Raw genomic sequence first — 13,579 nt, 5'->3', positions numbered from 1 at the left:
TCTCAGCCTCCAAAGTGCTGGGATTACAGGCATGCACCACTCTGCACAGCCGTGTGGACCTATTCTTCTCATCAGCTTCAGGGTAGTTTCCAGTTTGGGGCTATCAAGCATGCGTTTAGATTTTACAGTTAACACAGAAGATGAAATTATTCATCCTTCAGCCATACTGGCCTCCCTCTGGTTCTTTACATATCACAAGCATACTCGTATCTCAGGGACTTGGTATTTTTTACCCTTACTACTTCTGTATGTTTTCTCTAGTTACCTGCATGGATACCTCCTTTGTTTTATTCAGATCTCTGCTCAACGCCATTTTATCAGGAAGTTCTTCCTTGACCACGTCTTTACAACAGTGCCCATCCCCTCTGGCTGAACTACATTGTGGTGTATTGCTTCATAGTCCAGCCATCATCTGACATAAACATATGTGCTTATCATCTGCCTCTTCCCACAAGACCATAGGCCTGACCTCCCTGATTGAAACAGCTAAACAATGCTAAGAGTGTCTGCGAGCCAAAAGACACACATTCCAACCCCATCCCTGCTGGTAGAGTTCCATGAACTTGGGATATTTGAGTTTATTCATTCATCAGATATGTATTGAGCTTCTACTAGGTGCCAGCACTTGAGAAACATCACCATGGAGAAAATACAGACAGATCTGTGTCCTCATGGGGATTTTATTCCAGTAGTGATAGAGAAAGGATACAAAGAACAGTAAACAGAATAAATGAATTAGGGAATAAATAAGCGTGCAGGAAAGAAAAGAGGCAAGGGGGGGCATGTTTGCAGTTTTAAATTGATCTGTTGGGGCAGGCCTTGTGGAGAAGGTGGTTTGCAGAAGATGGGGGAGGAAGGCAGGGGGCTATCCGGAGGAAAACAGTAAAGGCAGATGGATCAGCCAAGGTAAGGGCCCTGAGGTAGGAGTGTGACTGATGAGTTCAGAGAAAACCAAAGAGGCCGGAGTGGTTGGTGATGTTTCAGCCTATGGACCACCGTCGGACTTCGGCTTGGACTCTAAGCTAAAGGAGATTTCTGAAGGGTTTTGAGCAGAGCGCTGACATAATGTTATTTACATACTTACAGAGTCATGTTGACTGTTAGGAACAGAGTTTGTGTGAGGCAATGGTAGGACCTCAGTGAAAAAACTGCTGTGGGAAGTCTTATGCAAGATGTAAGAAGCCTTGGCTGAGGGCGTAGTGGTAGACATCTTCTGCAGGTAGAGCAGTAAGATTTTGTGAGGGGTCACAGGGCTGTGGAGGGTGAGAAGGCTGGATGACTTTGAGGGTCGTGGCTTGAGCAAGGGGAAGGATGGAGCTACCATCTCCAGAGTGAGGAGCCGAGCCTACTGGTGCTGCCTGCTGCCCAACCTTGATAGCAGGATTCGTACGCATGGAACACAATCTTGAAAGCAAGGTGCATGGATCCAAGACACACTATAAAGGGCTATGCCACAGCTGTGAGAATGGAAAGCCTACGAGGAAGGAGCACTTAGGGAGGAGCCATGAAACGTGCTGGGCGAGGTGGGTGGGGGGGAGATGGTTTAGTACTGAGAAAGCTGCAGAATGCATGGAATAAGGGTTAAACTTGGGGTGAAAGACCCATTTAAACATTGGATCAAGTGGGTAAAAAAGGAGCCAGTATGTCTACCTGCAAGCAGTAAAGTAAGAACAAAAGAATGAACTAAGGAAGGAAGGAGAGGGAGAAAGAGAGAAGACGAAGAAGGAGAAAAAGAAGAAAAAGAGGAGGAGGAGGAGGAGGAAGAGAAACAAGATGGAGGGGAAGGGAGAAGGAGGAGAGGAGGACAGGGTGGAGGGGGAAGAAAAGCCTTGCAGATGCACTTGCTCTTCCCTGGGCACAGAAGGAAGCACACAAGAGGTCAAAAGCCAGGGGCCTCTAGACTGTCACTTGCTCACAGGGATCAGAGGAGGAGGCCTGGAGTAGCAGATGTGAGCCTCTTCTGGGCGCTGGAGTTTGCGTCTTGTGACTGTTTTCAGCACTCAGGCTTCTGTCTGTGATCAGTGACACGCTGCCCTTGGGAAGAGCAGTCAGGTCACTGGAGTTGCTGTCCAGCAGCCAGCCTGTATGTGTAGTATTTTGTGTAGTCTTCCAAAAATCTCTTACACACAGATTTTTGTGCAGTAGAATAATCCCGGCAGTAGAGTAGAAGCAGAGAGGAATCCTGGCTTTCCTGGCAAACACCTTTCCGGCAGAGTAGCACTTTGCAGCCTGATCCCCTGTTGAGAGTTTAGCACTTATTAAGTTCACCTCTCCCTTTTGCCACAGACCCTGGTGAAAGAAGACTCCAGATCTTTGGGTCTTATGCCCCCAGGTGGGATTAGGGTGAAATCTGAGACTCCTTTTCCTGCCTTCTGGGAGTGAAAGTGGCCTCTTCTTTTAATATCAGCAGCCTCTCAAATGGGCCAAGTTAATAAAATATTGATCATCAGCAGATGGTGGCCAGGGGCAAAGCAACTGCTCTCACTTTCCCCAAGACCCTTTAGAAATCATTATGTGGAGGAGAGAGAGAAATGAGCTCATGCCTAGCAGCACTTCCTTCTTGCTTCTGTCCTCTCAGAGCTTCTGGGGCCCAGACTTCAGGTGCTTTGCACTGAGTTCTGTTTACATACACCTAGAGCTCTTCTAGCTCTCAGATTCACAGAGGCTCCTGAGCTGCTGCTGCTCTGCCTGTCTGCCCTGATCTCTCTGCCCCGTGTTCCACAGATTAGAACAGAATGGTTTGATGCCTTAACTGGGTGGCAGTGAAGCAGTAAAAGCAGCACCTGGCACAACTGAACATGCTGATCCAAGAGCCAGTTCTGATGCTGCCAAGGGAGCTTGTAGCCCTGCTTCATTTTTATCTTGACCCCTCTTTTGAAAGAAACTATTGTGTACGTAGAGATAGAACCTCACCTTCCCTAGGCCCCCAGGAACCTGCTTCTTGTTACTGGATAAGGAGAACGTGTTGGAATTGATATAGGGGGATGAAACTCTCAGCCTTCTATATGTCTGGTATGAGTTTGTGTTTTCTAAAATTGGAGAATGAATTTTAGGAATAACAGAGGTTAAGAGCAGAATATATTTATTGAGAGAAAAAAGCTTCTGTCTGAGGGGCAGAAAGGGTCCTGAGTGGGTTGCCAAAGACTGATTTATTTTGGGGACTTTTATAGAGTAAAATCATGAGGTGAGATGGCTCCAAGGTGGGGAAAAATGGGAACTTTCAAGGTGGGCATAAAGTGGGACAGACTGTGGCCAGCCAATAAGGTTAATTGCTCAACTAAAATTGATTAAATCAGGGACAAATGGGGAAGCCAGTCACATGGTAAGCAGTCCATGCTTAACAGTAGTGACTCTTCCTGTTGGGGGTTGGAATGGTGCCTTCTGACTTCCTCAGGGTGATAGAGAACTATTTGGATTGTCAATCCTTAGGATGTGGGTGTATTTGCTTTGTCTTTTGTCTTGAGATCTGGCCCACAGCAGGAGGTGCCTGTCTCCTCAGAGGTCACAAGTTATCTAAACTTCTGTACTTGCTCCTTTGAGGGCTCAGCCCTGTTTGAGTGCCTTTAATATTTTTAACTAACTCAGCTGGCTGTAACAGAATGAGGTCTCCATGGAGGAGGCCATGCAAGGAGCCACTCAGGAGGGCAGCTGGAGTTCTCTCCTTAACCCCACTGGAGAGGCCCTGTGTTTCCTGGGCAGCAGCTGCTGCTTCTTATCCGGCTTGCTTTGTCTCCTGAATATTGGTAACTAGGCAGGGTTAGAGGCTCCTCAGGAGACTTCAGGGGACATTGTTTCTAATTAGGGCTGGGTTGGATGTGCAGAGGATTCAGGAAGTGCGTTTTGGAACAGAAGCTCTTCTACACAATCTGGGTGTTAACCTTCCTTGTCCCCGTAGTCTGAGAATAAGAATGAATGGCTAGTGTTAGACAATGGCTACACACACACACACACACACACACACACACACACACGCGCGCGCGCGCGCGCGCGCGCGCGCGCGCGCGCGCCCGCACTAGGGTTAGGGTTGAGAGAGAGAGAGAGAGAATGAGGCATACATCGAAACAGGAAAAGAAATTGTGGCTTAGTAAAGCAAAAGTGGGGTAGACCGTATGCATGGTTGAATGTTGTTTTTACGGATTATTCAGACAGATGTAACCCAATTTCTAAACTCCCCTCTGTGGAAGGTTTTAAAAAAGTGGTCACAGTGAGTGATGCCTGGTTGGAATCAAGGCTCAGTTTGTTCCACTCAACAGATACTTTTAAAGCAATCACTCTGTGCTGGACAGTGCTAGGTGACATGGGGGCATAGAAGGATTACTGGATGCAATCCTGGATCTTGAGGAACCAATCCCCTTGTTGGGAGATAAAGACTGAAATGAATTTGGGGAAAATCCGTGGCTGGTGTCTGCAGAGTACAAGGGTTTTATTGCCCTCCATGTGTTTTCTGTTCTGTGGTGGTTTCCCCTGCAGAAGCTGTGTGCCGGGTCTGTGTGACTTTAGGACCATGCCCCTGGGGAGAAGCTCAAGACTGGGAACTCTGGCACATATGGGTGTTATTTGAGCTTCTCTGTTTGGGAGTGCACCCCAGCATGTGGATGTCCAGTCATGTGACTCACAGCTGCTCAGGGATACCCTAAAGGGCCTCATCCTGGAAGGACTGTCAGCTTCTCCCAGGAGAAGTCAGGCAACTTTGTATTCCTGACCTGATCTACAAAGTGGGATGCAGCCTGTCACCCTTCCTACCCAGACGGCTGTACATGAGGGCTGGAATATGGAGCCTTTGGCACCGAGGCTGAATCTTTAATACAGTGGTGGCTTATCATCAGCCACAAGAGCCAGGTAGGCAGAAAGGAGGTCAGTGCCTTCTGTGTATGACGCCTCTCCTGTCTACCTGTTCTTTTGAACCCCTCTTTGCCCTTCTTTGTCTGTCTTCTTTGGCTTCCCCATTCTCTCCATTGACTCATTCTTCACTCCTACTGCTTCTCTGATCCCACAGCTTCCATGGTGACGTGGTGTACATGTGCGTTTGTCCTATCTTATGGCTTGAATATAAAATGTCCCCTACAGCCCCATGCATTTGGATTATGATATTATTTGGGGCTGGGGAGTTAGCTCAGCAGCATAAGTGCCTGCCTGGCAAGCGCGAGGTTGTGAGTTTGATCCCCAGTACCAGAAAAAAGCAAAAAAAAAAGCAAAGAAAAAAAGGATTATGAGGTGGGGCCTGATCAGAAGAGGCAGATAGTTGAGGGTGTGACCCAGAAAGGGGTGCATCTCCTTCCCAGGCTTCTCCTTTCTCTCTCTGCTTCCTGGTGTACCCCGTGATGTGAGCAGTGTTCCTCAGCTAGATCCTCCAACATGTGTTTCTGCCTTGGAGCCAGCTGACAAAAGTCTGTAACTATGTACCAAAACAAACCCCTCCTCCTTTCTGTCATGGATATTGGATATTGTGTCCCACAATGAGAAAGTGACTAAGACATTCTACATCTAGAAGTCTGGTCTACCCTTGATTCTAAACCCAGATCCTTGACACCTCCCTGAGTGTCCTGTGGCTCACCAGCTTCACTGGCTTACACCCAGAGTACCAGCTAAAGGTGTCATCCTCACACAGTGGTCACTGTGACAGCATTTGTGTGGCTCCTCATGGGCAGCCAGTGTCCTCGTCAGGTGATAAATAACCTGTCCTCTCATTTCCTGTCCGACTGGTGTTTTCCTGGCTATTCATTTTCATCTCAACCATTATTTCAAAACATTTAAAATTACATATGTATTTGTCTAGCAACAGAACACCATCTTTATGTTGCCTAAAAGAGTTTTCTTTGTAATTTACAGAAGAAGATTTGAATAGAATGACTGCTCTAGTGATTGGTTTGCACAGTTCACATTGTCTTCAGTCGGAGTTCAGATTACTTTTTTATCTTCATGTTTCTAGATTCCCTGCCTCTGTGCACCACTGTAGTGGGCATACTGGAGCGCTTCTAATGCTCCAGCGGGGTACATGAAGGCTCTGCAGGCTGCTCCTGCTCCAGCCCTGCCTTCTGCTGGCCTGACCTCCAACCGTATTCAGAGTCCAACAAGCTCACTAAAGCCTGTATGTATAGAGCACTGGGCATTATCTGTCATTCCTTTCACTGGCTCATCGTCTGTAAGAAGACACAAGATGTGAGGGCTCTCTCTGTTTTAGAACAAAGTGGCTCTGAGAACAGTGTGGGTCTTTCTCTCCCCATAGTGTAGATAAGTCTGTCCAGTCTCAGACTCTGAGCCACATGTACAGCTAAAGGGATCTTAGGAAGACTGTTCAGCACCCAGCTCTGAATCCTGTGCTGGTTAGGTGGCTGACCTCCTGCTGGCCTTGGGTCCAACATCCTGTCCCCACCTCTGCACAGTCTTTCCACGTAGGCCCTGAGTGTTTTTTCCAAGTCAAAGGCCTTGATTGGCAGCCTAGTCTGCACTCCATCACTCCAGGCCTGGAGCCTCTGCTTGCTGGGTAGTTCCTGTGTTGAACTCCAATCTGATGACTGGTACTTGGGAGAGTTCCTTGGTGCTGACTTAGGAGTACATCACATGGATGGACATCTAGATGTTTACCTTTGCCTGTCTGTCAGTTACTCTTTTTTTAAAAATTTTATTTTAAAGATAATAAAACCCAACAAAACAAAACAAAACAAAACAAAACAGAGAAAAGCCAATCAAAACAAAGCAGTGAAAGTGGTACAGAACTTCAGAGCAGGAAATAGGAAATCAACAGTGCCTACCATAGTATATCTTATTATCATCACAGTAGTTGTGCATTCCATCAGACATACTAAAGTCAAATAAAACAAAACACAGTAAAACAAAACAAAATAAAACCAATCAAAACAAAACATTGAATGAAGCAAAACAGTAAATTGGAACAAAACAAAATAGTGAGAATAGTATTGGATTTCAAAAACAAGACAGAAGGAAATCCCCCATATTTTCTATATTGCATACTGTTACCCTTCTAATAGATGCTCAGACTGTTGGCCCCAGGCCTGAAAAGTTAATCAAACAGTACAAGCATTTAGTTGGTTTGGTACCTCAGTTGCTATCAACTCAGCTTGTGCTCCACACCAGCTGGTGCTTACGGTGTGTGTGTGTGTTCTCAGCCTATGCTCCAGTTAGCTCACAGGAGGGGCGATCTGGCTTCTCTCTTCCTGGCTGTCAGTCTGGATGTCTTCTGTCTGTCTTCATTTGTCCTTCCTTCATGTCACAACCTGCAGATATATTTGCCAGTCCATTGCCCTGGGGGGATCTTAGCTCTGCTTCAGAGAATGGCATCACTCAGCACTGTGGTCCTGAAGAGCGCACTGTCCTCTGGTTTCACACTATGTGGTTCTCATGCTAATTCTGATCCTTGTCATCTCTCACCTGATTTACTGCAGTTGCATCTTCAGGATTCTCCTCAGTCCTCATCTGACGTCTCTCAAGCAGTCCTCATATTTTTCCTGGAAAGAAAACGTGTTTAAGTAGCATCACAATCCTGCTTAAATCTTTCAGATTTGTCTTGCTTTTAGGAATAAAGACCACAATGGAAGAATGTTAGAAATAGGCCCTACAAACCTTACACTAATTCCTAGCATCCTCTTATTCTCTGACCAAGGCCCCCTTTCTTCCAGTGCACCCACTCTGTTTTCTCCCACCTGTTTGAACAAGTCACCTCCTTTCTTGCAGCTCTGTTTTCACCTGTCATCTTGCAGCCCAGGCATGCCTGTCTGTGCCTACCTCCACTGGGCTTTTTTGTTAGCATCTTTCGTTGCTCTTGCGTTCCCTGACACCTTCTTTCTAGGGCTTAGCACAGGTTTAAATTACAGTCATGCGATCTTTCATTACTGTGTTTCCCGTACTTTGCTCCAGTGATGAACCATGTCTGTTTTGCTCCCAGTTTTATGGAGCCCCATGATTAGCATGTAGTCAGTGCTTCATATATATTATTAGACAAAGTGAGTAACCTCAGTGTGATCTGTTCTGTCTCACAGAAGTTAACCAAGGTTATGTACAGGCATGTCCGAGATGGGATACTCTATCACTAATCTTTGCTCTAAATCCAAACACAGGAACCACTTTATCCAGAAAAAATCATGAAACAAATGTACAAAATGAAGAAACTGAAATTCTTGGTCTATATCTCACATTTTTTGGAAAGTATTTGGTATTCACGTTTATTGCTTGATTTTCTTGGTGTAAGCATTTTCATAGATATTGTATATTATTATACTCTTAAGTTTACTGCATTTCTTTGAACTCAGAGCCAGCAAAATTTACATTTCTTCCTGTTAATTGCTTGCTTCTTTTAATCACACATGAGTTCTATTTCACATGGGATTCCTTTTTGACCTTAACTGCTGGGATACTTGGTGCAGAATTTCATGTTTAACTGTGGTGAATACCTCTGCCCAGGTCTCCAGTTGTATTTATTTTTCGCTCTCTTTAAATTATTTTTTGTTTTTAATTGTTGTATTGTTATACATAATCACTAAAGGCAATGTAGACTTTTTTTGTTATAAAACATATATTACATTATCTATTTTTATCTGTCTGTCTGTCTATATCTATCTACCTACCTACCTATGGCAAAACCCTTATTCTTTTTTTTTTTTTTTTTGTACCATAGAAGTAATAGTCCATATTCTTCATTTGGAGCAACTCTGGTGAGGGATGATGAAAAGAATTTGTGGAGTCTACCTCACGATGTGTCCCACACAGAGGCAGATGATGACAGAATTTTGTACAATTTGATAATCGTTCGTAATCAGCAGGCCAAAGACTCAGAGGTAAGTACTTTCTGATATCTTACAGATGATACTAGACAGCAAAATATAGCAGTTACAAGAAGACCAGCTTGAAATAAAGAATGAATTGTTCAATGGATTTTTTGTTGTTGTTTTAAAAAAAATTACTTTTTTGGGGCACACTTGTGATATACACAATGATCACATTCATTGTGTAGAATTTGTACCTGTACTTGATATATCTCGAATCTTCTTTTTCCCCCATTCTGTTGTTGTTTTTTTTTGGGAGTGGATCTCCCTGTGTTGCTTAGGCTGTCAAAAATTCCTGGGGTCAAGACATCCACTTAGGCTTCTAAATATCCAGGACTTCAGATATGTACCACAGTACCTGGCTTATAATTGAGATACTAGAGCTGAAGGGCAGGGATAGCAGACATTATCACTAGTTGCTAATTATTGCTCGTGTTGATAGACCTGTTTGATACTGCAGATAAGATTCATTTCTAATTATTACCTTTCTGGTACAAATTATACGCAAGGCAGTGCTGGTGAAGAATGAGAAGATAGATGATCTTAAGTAGTCCGTCTCTAATCTTTCCAGCCCTTTAACAAGCCTCAGTTAAATGGTTCACCCTGAAATTTGAAGGGTACTTTGAATTTTTACTAATTCTGAATTAATGGGGCCTGAATTAATGTTATTTTTCCTGCTCAAACTTCTTAAATTATGCACATTGTTTGAACAGTAATAAATATGCCATAAGTGGGGTGGTTTTTGTAATAAGGTTTAAAACCACACTCAATGGCTGTAAATTCAAAGAACTTGTAAGTTAAAACAGCAACAAGGATTCTGCTTTTTTTCAAAATTAGTATTAGAAGAAAGACCAAAAAGAACCATAATTAATATTAGAGTTGGCAGTAGTGGCACACATCTGTAATCCCAGCACTCAGGATGCTGATGCAGGAGAATTACTGCAAGTTTGAAGCCAGCTTGAACTACATAGTGAGTTCAGGGACAGTCTGAACTACACAGTGAGAGCCCATCTCAAAAAACCCAAAAAAAAAAAATAGTATTAGGGTACTGTACAGAATATTATATAAAATCCTTTTCCAATTAATGCTATCTGCATGTAACTCAAGCAGCAGAGTGCCTGCCTGGCAAGAATGAGGTCCTGAGTTTGGTTCCCAGTACAAAAACAAAAAATAAAACGAACAAACAACCCAATCTGTGTTGTTAGCTCTAAGTAGATATCTGTATTAATAAACACTACCTGCTTCTTTGTGTCTTGCAGAAGTTGAGAAAAGTAGCTCTGCAGAAATGCCCTAGAGTGTGTAGTGGGGGTGGGAGCTGGAGGTGTTATTTATTCCTTATCGAGATTTCTCTATTTTTGCTAATCAACTGCTATTTTACCAAAAACGGCATTTTGTCAAAAGGCAATAACAAAAGTGCCATGTGTTTTGGTCCTGTGACTCTGGTGTGGCTTGGATACTTTTGGGGGTTCGAGGTGTAATGGGAGAAACCTGACAGTTGCCTGGCTATGGAGGCTGGGGGAAGGGAGTGTTGGAATATCCTATGGTGGCTGTTGACAACTGAGCATCCCACAGGTGGCCGAACACCACGCAGTCTCTAACTTCCCAGTTTCCCAGAAACTTCCCCTCTTTGGCTGGTAGTGTTGACAGCGGGTCACAAGGGCTGCTGCCACCACAAATAGCACTGTCTGTCCTTTCTGAACTATGAAGGGATGTGTGGCGTTGTTCCTCTTTAAAGGGGAGGAAGAGTAAATCCTTACACCACTGTATTGGGTTGACCAGTTAGGGGTTTGCTGGTAACAATGGAACCAGTGCTTCTCTTTCCTTCCTCCTCTTCTCTGATCCTGCCCAAACAGCAACAGCACAAGGGATGTATGTGTACAGGTAATTTACCCCTTACCATCACCACCACCACCACACACAGGTGGAGCAGGTTATAAAGGGTGTTTGGAGCCCCGCCTGACTGCTGACTCTGGAAGAGCGCCAGTTTCTATTTTGTTTCCCCTTGTTTTTAAAGACAAATAGAGAGGCAACGTGAGAGCTCTTGGTGAGCATAGCTTCCTAAGTGGCCGCTGTGTGTTTTCTGTGCTGGCCATGGGTCTGGGGTGAAGAGCCATCCAAGAGACTTTTTCTTCTTGCCAAAGAAGTGAAGTCAAGCTTGACTCTGGAGAGACTCTGTTAACCAAGAACTTAGACAGCCCGAGACATGACATGAAGGTGTGATAATGATTCATGAAATGATTTGAAATATTCCTGTTCATAGTGCTTCCTTTGAAAAAGCATAAAAGTGATGTGATTAATAAAAAGATGCTTATATTGTCTTCCAAAATTATGAAATTCAGGCATATATTAGTATATATGTATTCATATTCTTCATATATCTCACATATTGTTCTATACCTTTTTTTCCCCCGCTTAATACATTTTCACCTCAGTGTGCTCAGATTTACAATATTGCTTCTGGGCACTCTGGTAGTTTCTTCCATGGATTTGCCATCATTTACTGAACCAGTCTCCACTGATACTCAGTTTTTTTGCTACTAGAAGCCGTTCTGCGGGGCTGTCCATATGCTTGTGTGATTTCCATATATTTTCTTGGGAGAAAGTTGCTGGGTCACAGTATGTACATTTAAAATGTTGGAATTGTGATACTGCTTCCTTCTTGGAGGAAACTAGGAGAACACTTCATGGTGTGGAACAGTGGTTGCAATCGTAGTTTCTTGCAGGGACGAGGTATCAGTATCAGTGAATGAGGTGGGCACTTTGCTCCCCCCCAGCATAGTGAATGGTGCTAACACCTTGGCTCATACTGTTTATGGGGAGTGGTTGCTAAGCTTCAGGTAGCTGCTAGATCAGTTGAGGACGTGCATCTGCAAAGGCTGAAAATTTTGATTCTTTAAAGAGAACCTGAGAAATCCAAATTTTTCATACAAAAGGGTCAGACTTAAAAATAACTCAAATTAAATATGTAAGGAAAAATATGCTAATGGACTCCTGATACATAAGGATGGTACAGTGAATAATTCTACCACTTATTGTTATTTTATCAGCATGGCTGAAAAATGAACTTAACATTGAATTAGAAGATGAAGATAGAAAGCTGGTGGGGATGTTTATGTTTGAACAAGTTTTAAGTCTGCTACACAGGATAACATTGATACATATTTTAATAAAACAGAGGGTTTTAGCTTTGAAAGAAAATCAGATTCAACCTACTAAGGAGCAAGGAACCCTACCAAGTTTTGCATGTTACAATTTAGAAGCTTAAGCAAGGTAGACAGAACAATTTTTTTTCTTCTTGACTAGGAACAACACAAAATCATAGAACTGTCCATTCTTAGAATCCTTTGAATAATGAAAAATAATTTCAAAGCAGTCTGTGTTCTACATACATCCTCCATCGAATCTGAAGTGGGTAGAAGAAGCAATACAAATCACTAAGATTAAATTCACAGTGTTTCAAACTGAAAAACGGTGAGGAAAGAAGATATATAGAGAAACAAATAATGAAGAATAGGCATGAACTTAAAGTAAGGTGCAGTGCCAAAAAGTATAAAAGTAGCATTATTTAAACTTTATGACCTTCAAGCTGATGGAAAACAGGCTCTCAGCAGAAGAAATGATGCACTGGCAGCTCTTGAAGTAGTGGAAAATTGGCTTTTGAATTATATCATATTTTGCTTTTGAATAATGGTAAACAACTTGGAAATCATGCCTCTGATTGATTTTCCTCATGTTCTTTCTCATTAAACTGGTTGCACTTTACATAACACATTCGTTTCTAAGGAGCTTAGTAACCCCTAATGTTGATACCCCTAACGTATTTATTGTAGAATCGTGAGTATACTGAGTATTCTTTCCTCTATGGTATGAATAATAATAAAAATAATGCCAGGCGTCCCCCCCCATTTACATATATATCAGTGATGCCCTGCCTTCTTAGCATAACTCAGAGATGCTGTAGATATCATTACTATTTCCAGTTTAAGCAACTTATCCAAGCCCACACAGCTCTTAGGTTGGAAGTTGGGGTCTAAATTTGAGCTTTGTGACATAATGTATAATGAGTCTCGTGGTGGGAATTGTGAGAGAGGAATAGGTACTCTCATTAAATATAGATTTTAAAACACGTGTGAAGTCTGCTCAAAGCCTATGCCTGTGACTTGCTGAAGCCAGTGAGTATGAAGGGCATTTTCATGTGAAGGAGAGGAGAACCTTGTTTGGTTAGAGGCTGGAGTCTGTCTTCGAGAAGTGGTTCTGGGTGTACATTTCCCACATTATGCTTATCTATGGTGATTGAAGTTGGTTAAAAATCATTTACTGAGCTTCTGTTTGGTAAGATCATGGAGTCTGATTCTTTTTATTTCCATCCTTCTTCACTTTATTTAGTGTGTACTCTGACTTGTGCTATTTGGTGCCCCTTCTGTTGGTTTAGTAACAGTTCTCACAAGAGTTTGAACATTATTTTCACTCTAAAAAAGCATGTACTCGTGTTTTTTGGATATGTGTAATACTGTGGATTGAACCCAGATCACTGAACCTTCCCCCAGGCCAGCTTTGCTATTTGTAAGAAAATACAAGTTTAATATCAGGTAATTCTCATAAACATCTTTAAGCACTGTTTTGTTTAAAAAATAGGTGATGTTCATTATACATGAAAGGTGATAGAAATTCTGTGCTTATCTTTTAAAGGTTTTAAGTATCTGCTCAAAAAAGTCTGTGGTTCTCACAAGTGGTACCTGCCTTCTCATCACTGAATGATGCAATATTTACACATCAGCAGAGCCACATGATAGCCAGAT

At 42.9% G+C, this 13,579-nt stretch overlaps 1 protein-coding gene across 1 annotated transcript in view; it reads left to right on the top strand.

Moving 5' to 3' along the window:
* Mreg (melanoregulin) overlaps nt 1-13,579 on the top strand; it is a 58,356-nt gene that overhangs the window by 10,581 nt on the left and 34,196 nt on the right. Inside the window, exon 2 of the mRNA XM_003474208.5 lies at nt 8,633-8,792. Within this exon, the coding sequence (XP_003474256.1) occupies nt 8,633-8,792 (160 nt within the window). The remainder of the gene's footprint in view (nt 1-8,632; nt 8,793-13,579) is intronic.

The sequence above is a fragment of the Cavia porcellus genome, unplaced genomic scaffold, assembly GCF_034190915.1.
Source record: "Cavia porcellus strain 051 isolate PalLab524CR breed Dunkin Hartley unplaced genomic scaffold, mCavPor4.1 scaffold_26, whole genome shotgun sequence".
NCBI lineage: Eukaryota > Metazoa > Chordata > Mammalia > Rodentia > Caviidae > Cavia > Cavia porcellus.
Note: the sequence above shows the minus strand (reverse complement) of the source record. Positions and strands in the feature narration are given on the sequence as shown.